This window comes from Aotus nancymaae, unplaced genomic scaffold, assembly GCF_030222135.1.
Source record: "Aotus nancymaae isolate 86718 unplaced genomic scaffold, 86718_ANA_hifiasm-v0.15.2.pri h1tg000012l, whole genome shotgun sequence".
Taxonomy (NCBI): Eukaryota; Metazoa; Chordata; class Mammalia; order Primates; family Aotidae; genus Aotus; species Aotus nancymaae.
In genome coordinates, this window is record NW_026988423.1 from 8,340,322 (window position 1) to 8,355,279 (window position 14,958).

At 32.1% G+C, this 14,958-nt stretch overlaps 1 protein-coding gene across 4 annotated transcripts in view; it reads left to right on the top strand.

The window, feature by feature from the left end:
• DYNC2H1 (dynein cytoplasmic 2 heavy chain 1) overlaps positions 1 to 14,958 on the top strand; it is a 376,161-nt gene that overhangs the window by 199,341 nt on the left and 161,862 nt on the right. For all 4 annotated transcript variants that reach the window (XM_064375367.1, XM_064375368.1, XM_064375369.1 and 1 more), the window contains 3 exons: positions 2,917 to 3,027; positions 7,019 to 7,174; positions 11,360 to 11,435. In XM_064375367.1, the coding sequence (XP_064231437.1) occupies positions 2,917 to 3,027; positions 7,019 to 7,174; positions 11,360 to 11,435 (343 nt within the window). The remainder of the gene's footprint in view (positions 1 to 2,916; positions 3,028 to 7,018; positions 7,175 to 11,359; positions 11,436 to 14,958) is intronic.

The window sequence follows — 14,958 nt, forward strand, 5'->3', positions numbered from 1 at the left end:
AGTTACAGGTACTGAGAACAGCGTGACCCAAACCTCAATGGTTCAAGGCTCTGAGTACAGCGTGACTCAGTAATGCACCTGTGGGGGCTGTGGCAGGGAGGGAGAAAATAAACTGGAGCTTGTCAGGCTTATTTCTAAGATGGAGTCAGGTTAGTTCATATCATGTGCGATTGTGCGAAATAAGATATTAATAGGAAGTATTTAAAAATGCTTTTTTAAAGGCATATACAAGAAGCCAATAAATTTTTAATGAAGATTGACAGGGAAGCTTAGATGACATATTTATACCATTAGTTTCTTTTTATGCTCTTGTTCTGTTGATCTGTACTGGGAGAAGAGACATAGTGGGGGGTGAGAGGGAACTACCTAACTTTCTAGGTGCTAAGAAAGCTAGAGAGTAAACTGAAGCAAACATTTCATTTCCCTCAATGAACTCAGGATAAAAATAATCTTAAGATGGACAAATAGCTAGATAGACTTTACATGCAAACCTAGATTTTATTCTGTTGCTTATTTAAGAAAGTTGAATAGGGTTTTGGGTAGTTAGAGATGATTCCAAAGAGATATTTCTTGAAAGCCAAATGGCATTTTGCTGAGTATATGCAAAGAAAGGATACCATGATTTTAATTCCATCAGAGCCAGGCAGGGAAGTGTGGGGCAATTGAGTTAGACAACTAGGAAGGAGCTAGGTTATGGCTTACCCTGAGAACCATGCAGAAGATTTTGGAGTTTTTGTCCTGGGACTTAGAGAGCCAAAGGAGGTCCTTAACAGAGAGTTAGCAATTAATTATTCTGGCGGTAGTATATAGAATGGAACCAAACAGAATAAATTGGGGGAAGTCCTACCCTAGTTGTGAGGTATTAAAAATTTCTGCAGTCCTAATTAATTGGCAACTACACACTTCCACAAATAGAGAATCAATAAATCTTTGATAAATAAGTTAATGAGTGAGTGAATGAACTGGTAGACCATGATGATTCATGATTCATTACTTGTAATCAAGAGAAGATGCAGATTTTGGACTGTGAGTATTCATATAATTCTAGTGTTATGGCTTTCTTTAAAAATCAATAATGTGTACAACTATAAAATTTACGTCTGATAAATCATATACGTTTTGTTTTGTTTTTTTGAGACAGAATCTTGCTCTGTTGCTCAGGCTGGAGTACAGTGGTGCAATTTCGGCTCACTGCAATCTCCACCACCCAAGTTCAAACAATTCTCATGCCTCAGCCTCCCAGGTAGCTGCGATTACAGGCATGCACCACTGTGGCTGGCTAATTTTTGTATTTTTAGTAGAAACAGGGTTTTGCCATGTTTTTCAGGCTGGTCTTGAACTCCTGGCCTCAAGTGATCTGCCTGCCTCGGCTTCCTGACATGCTGGAATTACAGGAGTGAGCCACCACACCTGGCCTGATACATCTATATATGTTTTAAGATATATAAAGAAGACTGATGAATACTTGAATACTGCTTTCTGTTTTAAACAGCTGATCGATAGCTATTAATCCATGTAAAATATAATTACAGTTATTATCTTGAAAGCACATCTTAATTACAACATTTTGAAACAGTACATAATATGGAATTTTAAAAATAACTGATTATTTGCTTTTCTACTAGTTTGGATGAATTGATAGGATATAAATTTATAAACTTATTGTAAATTCAACCATATCCAGCTGTAAATCCAACTATATCACAATGTATTGTTTCTTTTACCTTTTAAATTTTTTTAGATGTGCTAACCCAAAGCAAAATTTTATATACACTTTACATTTAAAAATTGTGAGGTATAAATATGTTTTATCCTTTATAATTTTAAACAAGCACAATGTTTTTATGGCCATTCTTTTGCCATTTTTTTGGTCATCTTAACTACATTTCACATGATATTAATGTTAGTGTTAGATATCACTTATATTAAAATAATTTTTAGACTTCATTCTCTTAGAGCTACAAAAATTTCTTCTGTAATTTATTCATTCATTTATTAAATTTACAGATACTTGCTGAGTACAAGAAAAAGCCAGAAATTGTGCCGGGTGCTGGTTACCTCCAGAATTTGTACCTTTTCTCTGGGAACTTAGTTTAGGAGAGACAGATCACATTAACGTATAACTATATTGTGGGATGAGGAATACTATGGGAAAAATTTACAAAACGACCTGGGTGATTAAATCTGCTTGGGATTGTGGTAGTGAAGAGTTAGAGGAGATATTCCCCAAAGACATGATATTTAAATTATATTTTGACAGATATGTAATAATTTGTCAGATTACAAAGAGAATAATAGGCAGAGGAAATATGATGAGTAAAGACAGTCATAAGAATCTGAATAAATAACTAAAGCCCACAGTTTGAGGAGCATGGACAGATGAATTTGTATGGTAAAGTTTTGAATTTATATTATAGGCAATGGTGCTTCTAAATATTGTATATAAGGGAATTAATATCGTTATATGACTCTGTAGAAGCATGAATTAAAGCAGTGAGAATCTAAAGACCTTAAGAAGGCTGGTAGTTTAGGCATAGCAATTATAGCTAACACTTACTTTGAACTTACTATGTATCAGGCATTGTTTTAGTGTCTTATACAATTCTGTGCTATAGGTACTATTATTATCCTTTTTTAGAGATGAAATAAGTCAAAGAGCCCAAGGTCACATAGCAGATTAGTGGCAAAGTTCAAATTTCACTCCAGTCAACATGACTTCAGATGCAGATTCTTATTCATTACAGTGAGCTAGTAATAGAAAAGATAAAAATTAAAGGAAATATAACCAGAATATTAAGAAATAGGTCAGAATGTCACAAAAGTTTTAATTAAAAAATAGTTATTAATAATGTACTGGTATAAGGAAAATTTTTGTATGTGTTAATGTAAATTTTTATCATTGGTTTTGTAAACAAGGAATTGAATACTCTTCAACCTAAAGATACCTTTCGTCTTTGGCTCACTGCAGAAGTTCATCCCAACTTTACTCCTATTTTACTACAGTCAAGTTTGAAGATAACGTATGAGGTAAGAAGATTTAAAACTTGGATCACTAGTCATATGAAAGCAATAATCTATACATGACTTCTAAACCATTGTAAACAACTATTATACCAAACATACAACTTTTTACATTTAGATGAGGTATAACAGACATAAATAATAGCATAAGATGATATAAAATACATTTGAATCTTTTCAAATTTTATGTCACATTTACATTTTTTGTTTATATTTTGGTAGGAAACACATAACATGAAATTTACTATCATAACTGTTTTTAAGTGTATAGCGCAATATGCACCTTGTTGTGTAGCAGATCTCTAGAGCTTTTTTTATGTTGCAAAACTGAAACTCTGTGTCCACTGAAGAGCAGCTCTTCATTTTGCTCTATCCTCTGGCAACCTCCATTTTACTTTCTAAGAGTTTGACTACTTTATCTACCTCATTTAGTAAAATCGTAAGTTATCTTTTTATTTCATTTAGCATAACGTCCTCAAGGTTCATCCATGTTTTAGCATATGACAGGATTTCCTTTTTTAAGATAGAATAATATTTCACTGTATATATATATACCACATTTTCTTCATTAATTCATCACTGAACATTTAGGTCTTCTACTTCTTGCCTGTTGTGAATAATACAGTGAACACAGGTGAGCACATATCTCTTCAGGATTCTGCTTTCGATTATTTTGGATATGTAGCCAGAAGTGGGATTGCTGGATCATATGGTGACTCTATATTTAAGTTTTTTGTGGAACTTCATACTGTTTTTCATAGTGGCTACATCATTTTACATTCCCACCAACACTGAACAATTTCTCCACATCTTCATCAACACTTTTCTCTGAGTGTGTGTTTAATAGTGGTCATCTTAGTGGATGTCAGGAGGTATCTGATTGTGGTTTTGATTTGCATTTCCCTGGTGACTAGTCATGTAGAGCATCTTTGCATATGTTTGGACATTTATATATCTTCTTCAGAGAAATGTCTTTTCAAATTCTTTGCCCATTTTTAAAATTATTTCTTTCTTTTTTTTTTTTTTTTGGGGTTGAGTTGTATTAAAGTTCATTACATATTCTGGATACTAACTGCTTAGTGTCTTACCAGATGTATGGTTTGTAAATATTCTCTCCCTTTCTACAGATTGTTTTTCACTCTGTTGATTGTTCCCAACATCCCTGCCTTCCTTCTATCCTTATGTCCATCCATTCGGTACCTCTCTAACATGTAATGCTAGGTAGATACAATCCAAACCTTATGTGTTTGAAATTGTGTTTGTAATGATAGTTTATGACTTATCAAAGTCATAAATAAAATAGTTGACTATTAAAATTTTTATTAGGATTTGTAACTACATGCTATTTTATTTTTGAGATAGGGTCTTGTTTTGTCACCCAGGCTGGAGTGCAGTGATACTATTATGGCTCACTGAAGCCTCTACCTCCTGGGCTCAAGCAATCCTTCCACCTCAGCCTCCCAAGTAGCTGGGACTACAGGTGCTCCACCATGCCCCGCTAATTTTTTGATTTTTTTTTTTTTGAAAGATGAGGCCTCATTATGTTGCTAAGGCTGGTCCTGAACTCCTAGGCTCAGGCAATTCTCTTGTCTTGGCCTCCCAAAATGCTGGGATATTGGCATGAGCCACTGTGCCTGGTCCTACTTGTTATTTTAGATCAGTACTGCTCTTTTTCATCTGAAGGTGTTAGTTTTGTTTAAGGAAGAAAAAGGATAAACATTAATCCAGGAATGCAAGGATGATTTAATACTGGAAATATTTTAATTGAATGATTACAAGATCTAGTAAGAACTAACTTTTCCAGAATCTTCTCCAGCTACCATCCAGGTATATACTTCTACTAATCTATATTTTAGAACTGGATTGCATGAGCCATGAAGGCAGGGGTTATTTTATTTTTTGCTTGCTTGCTTTTTTTGAATTTAACATATAATTCAAGGCCAAGTAAGAGGAATTCAGTAAATATTTCAATAAGGAAATATTATTATACTAGGTGAACTGTTCCTTGAATGTTTTAATTTGTGAACTTTTCTGGTATCTTTTTAAGAGGTAATTTGATTACATTTTCATGGAAATCTTTGGTTTGATTTCAATTATTAGTTGATTTGTTTTTTATTTCTTGAATTACTATAGGAAATTTTATCATAACTTACACTATTTGTGTAGTTCATTGAGATGTTCAAAATGATTACTATATATGTGCATATATATAATATGGTCAAATATTATTATTTTAAAAAATTTTAAAATCCCTTATTTTTTCTTTTTTCCATTAGTTGTCAGAGCTGTTTAAAAATTGTTTTTTCCAAGTAACTGATGTTACACTTACGAATTTATCTTTTCTTACTCTTTTCATTTCACTGAATTTTCTACTTTTTTTCTGTTTTTCTTTCTAATTCTGTATTTGGATTTTTATCTGCCTTTATACTTCCTGATTTCTTAAGTTGAATGCTTGTTTTGTATTTACTTGTATTTATACTGAAATTATTCTAAGTCTGAATTTGCAGCTGGTCTTTTGCTTTATTTTACAATTTTGGCATTAGTGTTTTTGTTTCATTATTTTTCAGTCTGTACCTATATATGGTTTTCTCTGTAAGTGTATAGGATTTTTAATTAGCATGATCTTTAGTATAGTGCCTTTTTAATAACTCTAAGTGATTGGTTTCCTATAAATGTCATGTTTTATTGAATAGTGCACAGAAATTTTGCCTCATCTATGGGAGTTTTTGTGTTTCATAAACATAAAAAGTTTTCATTTAAAAAAGTATAAATTTGATAGGTACTTAATACTTCAGTAGTATATTTTCTTTCTTTCTTTCTTTCTTTTGAGACAGAGTCTTACTCTGTTGGCCAGGCTGGAGAGCAGTGGCTCAATCTCGGCTCACTGCAACTTCTGCCTCCTGGGCTCAGGCAATTATCCTGCTTCAGCCTACCAAGCAGCTGGGATTACAAGCATGTGCCGCCACACCTGATTAATTAAGTGTGTGTGTGTGTTCATGTGCATTTTTAGTAGAGATGGGGTTTTACCATGTGGGCCAGGCTGATCTCGAACTCCTGACCTCAAGTGATCCAACTGCCTTGGCCTCCCAAAGTGCTGGGATTACAGGCATGAGCCACCATGCTCAGCCTCTTTTATTTTAAACAAGAAAGTAGTTTTACTTAAGAAATAACAATGAAAAGGATTTCAAAGAGGATGACTAATTTTTGTAGAAGGCATTCTTAAAGTATTGGCTTGAATTTATTATTTTTATGTTAAAAACCATTTTTGAAGAAATATTTTACTTCTAAAATAAGCTAATGAGAATAACTTGGGCAGAAAAACATACATTATTTTTTTTAATATTTGAATTTTTTGGGGGGTTATTTTGCTCTTTTTCTATGAACTTGAAAAGTTATTATTTTGATAATTTAAAAAATATAAACAGATATGATGCATGTGGATGAACATTTAAAAAATTTTTATACTAGTCCAATATACAATTTCAGTTCCTGGTTTCTATTTGAGTCTATGAGCCTAGCAATGTTAGGTAATACTTACTTTAAATTTGGACTAATGCACAAGGAAGATTAGTTGATATTTTGTATAAATTGTATGTTGAAGTCCTCATGGAAATTTAAACAGTAGCTAGTGAGGGAAAACTGGCATATTAAGTCAAACACCTGTCTCATAACAATCAGTATCACATTAGAATTCTTAAGTGGTGATTTAGTGTCAGTTAAAAAACCTCTCAATGGTGAAATAAAACTTATTTGGTTATTTTGAATATCGTTATATAGATGTTTGAATTTGAAAAATTACGTATATTTGAGATGAACTGTTAGATATAAGCAATTTAAAACTAGTTTTATGTACATTTTGAAGTAACGTAATAATTTAACTCAAGCCTGGTAAGCAGTGAAAATTTTTCTTTAAATTATGTTCTCATATATGTTAAAATCTAATATATTTTATTTGTAAGATTTTAGTAATAGGATGTCTGTTATTTTTTTTCTTTAGTCACCTCCAGGTTTAAAGAAGAATTTAATGCGTACTTACGAGTCTTGGACTCCTGAACAAATTAACAAAAAACATAATATACATCGAGCTCATGCTCTCTTCAGTTTTGCATGGTTTCATGCTGCATGTCAAGAAAGAAGAAATTATATTCCTCAGGTAAGCAAGAACATGTCTTTGATACATTCTAAGTTTATATTTTTGTATGTTAAAATATTTTTGTAATGTAGTATAGGTAGCTAGGTTTACATAATAATTTGGCTCATGACTTAAATTTATATCCTTAATCTCATCTTTTCTGCTGATCTTCTAGACTATATATAGTTAATTAACTACTTCACATTTCATTGAATTAAAGTATTAGGAACAATTTGTGACCATTATAACCCCTCAATGAGTGTTAGGTATCATTTTTATAGTTTATATTGCATAGACATCTCAAACTTCAAAACCTGAATACCCCATACCAATCAGGTCTTCCCAGTAAAGGGCATTGGTATCTGTTTACTTCCTCAGTCTACAGACTCAGGAGCTGTTCTTGATATGCTGTCTTTCTTTGCTTCCCTATCCAGTCCATTATCAAGTCTTGTTGATTTTATTTCCAAAATATAATTCAAATATGTGCACTTCACCATTTTTTAAGCCTCATTACTTCTCACCTCTACTACTTTCTGAATTAGTCTTCCAGCTGTTCTTCCTACTTTTTGCACTTAGCAACCAGATTTATCTTTCTAATTAATGAGTTTGGTTATTTGCTTAAAATTTATCAAGTGGCTTTTTATTGCACTTCGGGAAAAGATATGCAATATCTTATCATACTCCAGAAGAAAAGACCCGCCTATCTCTTCAACCTCCTCGGACCCTTTTTGTCACTTGCCTTTTACACCGGCTTCTTTAAGGTCTTGAATCTATCTAGCTTTTTTCACCAAAGACACTCTATCTGTTACTGTCATCACAGTCAATAAACTGCATTTTTCCATTGTCATAGCACTCACATCTGGGACTAATGATCAATTCTTCTTGCCAAACATTTCTCTCAGCTGTACATTGCATCACTCTTCCATCTTTAAATATTTCCCCTCTTCTTTTTTCAACTTTGTCCACTTCTGTTGAGGAAAATCTCTCCTCAAACTGCCCTCCTCACCCTGCTCCCTTTTAAACTCTCTATATCAGTGGCATGTCAAAATAAGAGCATAGATTCTGGATCGAGACAGTCTTGCATTTGAGTCCTTACTTGAGAGTTTCCTTGCAGTGATACCTTTTGGTAAACTGTTTTAACCCCAATAAGCATCAGTTTTGTCAACTGTAGAATCAGAATAACAATCATATTTACCTTTATTGTGGGCATCAAATGAAATGTGTATGTTTAGTGCTTAACACAGTGACTGGCTTGTAGCCTGTCAATAAACATTTGTCAAACAGATGAAATAGTAAACAATAATAGCATTGTGTTGTTTCTTATAATAGGAATACCACATTTATGGGGAGGACTCATTGATCGTAGCTAACTTGTTCAAAGAATCACACCTAAAAAATACAGAGTTCCAAAATGGGGAGCTATATCTTCCTGTAAATCCTTTTTTCCTAACATCTCTGACATCTGTCCTTAGCCTATTTAATATCAATTAATGTCCTTAGCCCCATTAATATCAATTAATCCTGACTGATAGATGAACAATACCGATAGTAATGAGCCTTTATTGAGAAAAATTACATTAAAAAATTAGATTGTATTGTTTATTAAGTTATATTGGCATGTGGTATATATAAAAAAGAAATAAAATGTTTTGTAATGAAAAGTCAGCTTCTGCCCTACTTACTTCTCTTCCAATTCACTTTCTGTCCTCAGAGGATCTACTATTAACCATTTCTTGTTTGTGCTTTAGAGAGATTGTATGAATATCCAGACATATTTTATGAATTTATATATCCATTTATGTTCTTTATAACTGAAATGGTAGGTAGCATATTACAAACACAGCTCTGTACCCTGCTTTTTTAAACCATATATTTCACATTGTTAAGTATCAGTGTCTATTTAATGCCTAATTTAAAAATACTATTTGTATTAAATAATATTGCTATAATCGTTCAGCAATTCTGGTATTGTTGGATGGGTATATATATACTTTTCAACTTCGGTGATTACAAAAATATGTTGCAATGGATATCGCTGTGCATGCTTCATTTAACACCAATTCATAGTTGTTATTTTTTAAATGTGTAATATTTGGGTCAAAGAATATACATATTTTTAGAAATGTATAAATATTACCAAATTATTGTCCATAGAGGATACAGCAATTCACTTTCCCACACAAAGAAAGTTTGAGAATGTCACTTTTTTTCATACCATACTTCTGTTCTCATAAAAATCATAACAAAGGAGGTAAATGTAGACAAAATAAAGAATACTATTTCATTGCTAGAAACCATGTCATAGGTATATATACTAAGCAATGTTGATAGCAACAGTTTTCTAATTAGGGGGTTTTAAAAATATTGATCTTTAAAGTATTAGACATTTTTAAAAAAAAACTTCTTCACATATATGCTCTAACAGAATAATATAATAAATGTTACTTTTGAGTTGTTAGAAAGTTTAGATAAATATTAGAGGAATTTTGTTAATTGTTGATGTGTGCATATCCTTTACAGATCTTTAATTCTTAAATCTACTAACTGAGCAAAATTTAAATCTTTTGTTTTTACAGTTGGTATTTTAATAAATATCCTTAATATTCATTACAAAAGTATCTCCTTTACAGATCTTTAATTCTTAAATCTACTGAGCAAAACTTAAATCTTGTTTTTACAATTGATATTTTTAGTGAATATCTATAATATTCATTTAAAAAATAGTATCCAAATGCTATTGACCCCAAATTTACACATACAGCTCAGATAAACTTTCTAGACTCTATGTTTGTATATCTAACAGTTGACATATCCAGTTGGATGTCTCAAACATGTCTGAAAATTCACATATTCTGGATCAAGCACTAGAATATAAGCTTCCCAAGTGCACAGATATTTGTCTCTTGTTCATTGCTAACTTTTAACTGACTAAAACATGGCCTGGTATAGAGCAGTCCAAAACTTACGTTTTTTACTTATGTGTTTGTTTAAACGCTTTGTTAAACTTTTATTTGGTGATCTCATGTTACTCCTTCCCAAATCTTGTATTCTTTCAGTGTTTCACTTATTAATGAATGACATCATCCATCATCAGTATGAATGAGCAATAAACTGAGAAGTCATTCCTAACAGCTCTCCTTTTGGTGTCTTCACGCTCCATTACAATCCAATACAAAAATTCTGTTAGTTTTATTTTCCTAACAAGTTCCTAAATCTATCTACTTTTATCTTTGTATGTCACCCCTCTCCCCGCTAGATTAGGTCAGATCTCTTTCATATGTGTGACACATACTAAATATGTTTATTTTCATCAAAGTTATTATCATTTACAGTTGTATATGTATTTGAGTGATTGTTTCCACCCCACTCTTTCCCACGTTTTTACTGAAAGCTACATGAGGGCAGGGTTTTTTTTGTTGTTGTTACTCATTCCTATATTCTCATAGCCTGACATATAATAAACATTTTTAAAATATTTTTTTAGTGATTGAATGAAATTTGTATCAGTATTCCTAAATGATATCCAAGTCTAAATATATTCTTGTTTGAATTTATTTTATTACAGAGAACTAATTACAGTCAATAGAAGCCATATAGAAATTTTAAAATTATGTTGCAATTTATTGTCTACACAATATAGAGCTCTGTGAATATTCATTTCATACAAACATTGTAGCTATTAGTTACAAGTATATAATTTTATTTAGTTCCAATATGAATGCTTTGTGGGTTCAATATGAATAAATATGCTGCTATATGCTTTTGGGCCTTTTTTTTTGGCCATATTTCTTTTTTTTATGTTTGTAGAGGAAATCCACAATTCTGAAGGATAAAATTATAGGAAATATCTCAATGTATATACAGTAATGAGAATGAAAAATTTCCTATACCAATTTGTTCTCTCCCTATGACTATGTTGCCACATGAATAACTAAAACTTGTATGGTATTATAAAGTACTTTTCATGCTATGGCTAGTAAATTATTTTTAAGTTTACTGCTATTTTAGTATTGTGTTGGTTTTATTAAAAATTCTTAGGAGTTACGTAACTTTTAAGTCTATATCATTTTGTTTAAGGAACGTGATATATATGTGTGTATACATCTGTGTATATATATATCTGTGCGTGTGTGTGTGTGTGTGTATATATATATATATCTTCAACTACTACTTAGTTGTTTACTTAAAAAAATTGTTTCTTGACAGGGTTGGACCAAGTTTTATGAATTTTCTTTATCAGATCTTCGGGCTGGGTACAACGTTATTGACAGACTTTTTGACGGTAAGTTCTAATGAAAATTTTAATCTCATGTTAATAAAAAATTTTATCTGAGGTCTTATTAACAATAAGGTTTCTTCAGAAGTAGCTTAACTTCCTATCACTGCTTTTGCTTTTTATTTTATTTTTTATTTGACTGCCACACCTGTGTTATCTCAGAGTTCTTATATGGATCTTTTCTTACATGGATTACTCTTTCTGCAAGCAGAAAGCTAGAAAGATCTGGTTTTCACTTTCTGGCCTTCAGAAGTTTCAGGTGTTAACTGAATTTTTCAGATGTCTTTCAAGGGAACTGTTAATATTGAGGAGAATAGCAGACTAAGATCAGTACCAAGGATTTGTGGAGTCATAATTGAATTACCAAGTAGGAAACAGGAAGCAAGGTACAAATGATAGATTGAAACAGAGCTGCAAACAAAGCCATGTAATCTGATCCCTTAAGGCCATCTAGCTATCAGCCTCCTTGAAAACAGGAACAGTCTAATCTCTAAAGTTTACTGTGCAGGGCCAAGGGAGGGGGACTTGAGTTTAGACCAATGGTGAATTAGAGAATAGAATATGTTGATAGTAATCTGAAACTTAAAAATGGCACAAACAGATCTCTTAGTTTCTGTCTCCTCTCCAACCCCAACCCTGCAACCCCGCCAAATACTTTTTCCTGATTCTGCCTCCATTTCAGTAGATGGCCCACCATTCATGTATTAATAATTGTTCAAGGTTAAAGCCTATGAGTCACCTGGGATTCTTTTATTTTTCTCGTCCTCAGACATCCAGTTCTTTGACAATTTCTGTCCTTTCCAAATGACATCATGATTCTATTTGCTTATTTTCCACTATGTTGGCAGTCCAAGAAAAAATTTCTTACCTGGTCTTCTTCCACCTTAGCACCCTTTTAAACATTCTTCATACCATAAACAAATTTACTTTTTAGAAATGCAAACCAAAGCATATAATTTCTCTGTTTAAAACCTGTATCCATATTTGGCATCTTTATGTCCCTCAAAAAACCAGACTTGTTCTTACCTGAAGGTTTTAATAGGTGTTCTTCCTTCTGTCTGAAATGCTTTCCTCTCAAACTTTCATATGGCCTTCTTCTTCCTATTGTTCACTTCTCAGCTTAGAGGTATCCTCTTGAGAAGAGCATTTCTTCTAGAGGTTGGTTTCTTACTGCTGAATCTGAAGTAATCTCATCATTCTCTATCCATTTGCCTTGTCATATTGTCTTAATACAGTAGTACTACCTGAATATCTTCTTGTTCATTCATTTATTATTTTCTCTCTTCCTACTAGAGCATAATCTGTTTTAAAGCAAGGTCTTTGTCTTGTTTACTGTGTATATCCTTAATGTTTGTAACAGTGCCTCGCCCATCATAGGTACTCAATTATTCCTTGAGTTAATAGCATCAGAATTTTTTTTTTAACATCTTCTCTTTGGCAAAAAGGTAAGGATGGACAGCTAGGATGTGGCCAACTCCCATTTTAATTTATATATTTTTGAAGTTTAAAAAAACCTATTTAATGAAGTATGTGGGCGAAAAGTACTGAAAAAAATATGACTCAATGAAATTTCCACAAACTGAATACCCTCATGTAGCCAGTACCTTAATCAAGAAATAAAATGTTATGAGTACCTCTGAATCTACTCATGTAATGTTGCCTTTCAGTCTCTACCATCCCCCAACTTTACCTATCCCTGTTCCTGAGGTAGATACCAGACACCTAACTATAAATTAGTTTTGCCTGTTTTTGTAAAACTGGAAACATACTGCATATATGCTCTAGTGTTTGGGTTCCTGTAGTTAACATTATATTTGATGGCTTCAGCTATATATTTGCATTTAGTTGTAGTCTGTTTATTCTCAATGCTATACAGTATACCTTTGTGTAATGATGTTTCTGTTGATGTATATGTTGGTAGTTTTGAGTTTGGGATGATTATGGGTAATGTTGCTATACCTTTAGGTGAATATATAGATATATTTCTGTTGAGTATATATATAGGAGTAGAATTGCTAGGCCAATAGGGTATGCATTTGTTCACCATTACTAGTTAATGCGAAATAGTATTTCAAGAGAATTTTCTGTTTGTTTAAAAGAGTTTTTTAAATTCTACATCAGAAAAGTACACATAAATGTACAATGCAATACATTTTCCATAAATTGAACCTATGTAATTTGCCCAAAATTAAAAAAACATAAAAACAGTATTATCAATATTCTAGAAGTGCCTTCCTCCTACTCCTTTCTACGTCTGACCCAATATTCCCTGCCTCATACATGGGTAACTACTTTCCTGACCCCCATGAACTATTGTTTTTAACATTTGACACCAATTTTTGGGGGGAAGATAGACTAATACTTTACATTGCCTAAAAACTTGGTAATTTTCCAAAATGCTTTTGAATATTTATTTGACTTTTATAATACCACTATGAGGCTATTAGTGTTAGTGTCCTTTCACAAATGAGGAAAACAAAACACAGAGAATTTGAATGATTTATCATGTGTTTCAAGTTTGTGATAGAATTAACATCATTCTAAGACATATATATAGATAGATATCTCACATCATTGTGTTTCAAACAAAAAGTTTTTTTTTTAAATGATATTGAAACTTTGAGTAAAAATATAACTGCTAATCTTATGATTACAGAATTTTCTGATAGGAAGGGACTTCCACATGTATAGAATTAAGTGCTAAAAAAGAGAAAAATGTTTAACTACTGGGAACAATTGGTATCGAGATTAATAGTCACGTGACCTAGAGCAAGTTTCCTAATGGTTAAGTCTGAGTTTCCTGATCTTTAAATTAGGTATAATAGTAGATACTTCAGTTTATTCAAATATCAAGAAGTTTAAATGACAAAAGCCACCTGAAGCATTTAGTATTTAGTACATTTAATATATAGAATTAAACTATCAGTAACTGTTGGCTGTTATCATTGCTATTCTTATAATTTGTTCTATTAATTTTATTTTATCCTGAACCACGTAAAATTTGTTTTGAGAAAAATAGAAGAAAAATAAGATTTTTTCATAAAAACTCTATAAAATATTTCACATAATGGCTGTGGCTTCTATTTTATAAGTTGAAAGATACACTAATATATCTGTATTTCTTAGTGACTTATCAATGACTGGCTTACTTATCAGTGACTGACTAAATGATAAAGGTATCATTTAGTGAGTATCAGGACAACTAGGAAGTTGAGTCCTGGTGAAGTCCTTTGTTTAGTCACTGTTGACAATAAGATGTAGGCAGAGAACAACTTTATTCTTCCACTATATAGGTCCCCTTATCCTGCAGGAGGTAACCTAAATCACTTATGTTCCAAGGCATGTATATAATCAATTTTTGTCATTGTCTCTAACTTTTATAGTAATGAAATGGAACTGTGCTAGTAATGCTAACAATGAAGTTCACTAGCTAATTTAAATGTAGTTATATGTTTCCTGTATTTGCTGCAGATCTGAGATTGAATTCTTACATTTTAACATTACCACTAAATTGTGATGACAAGCATAT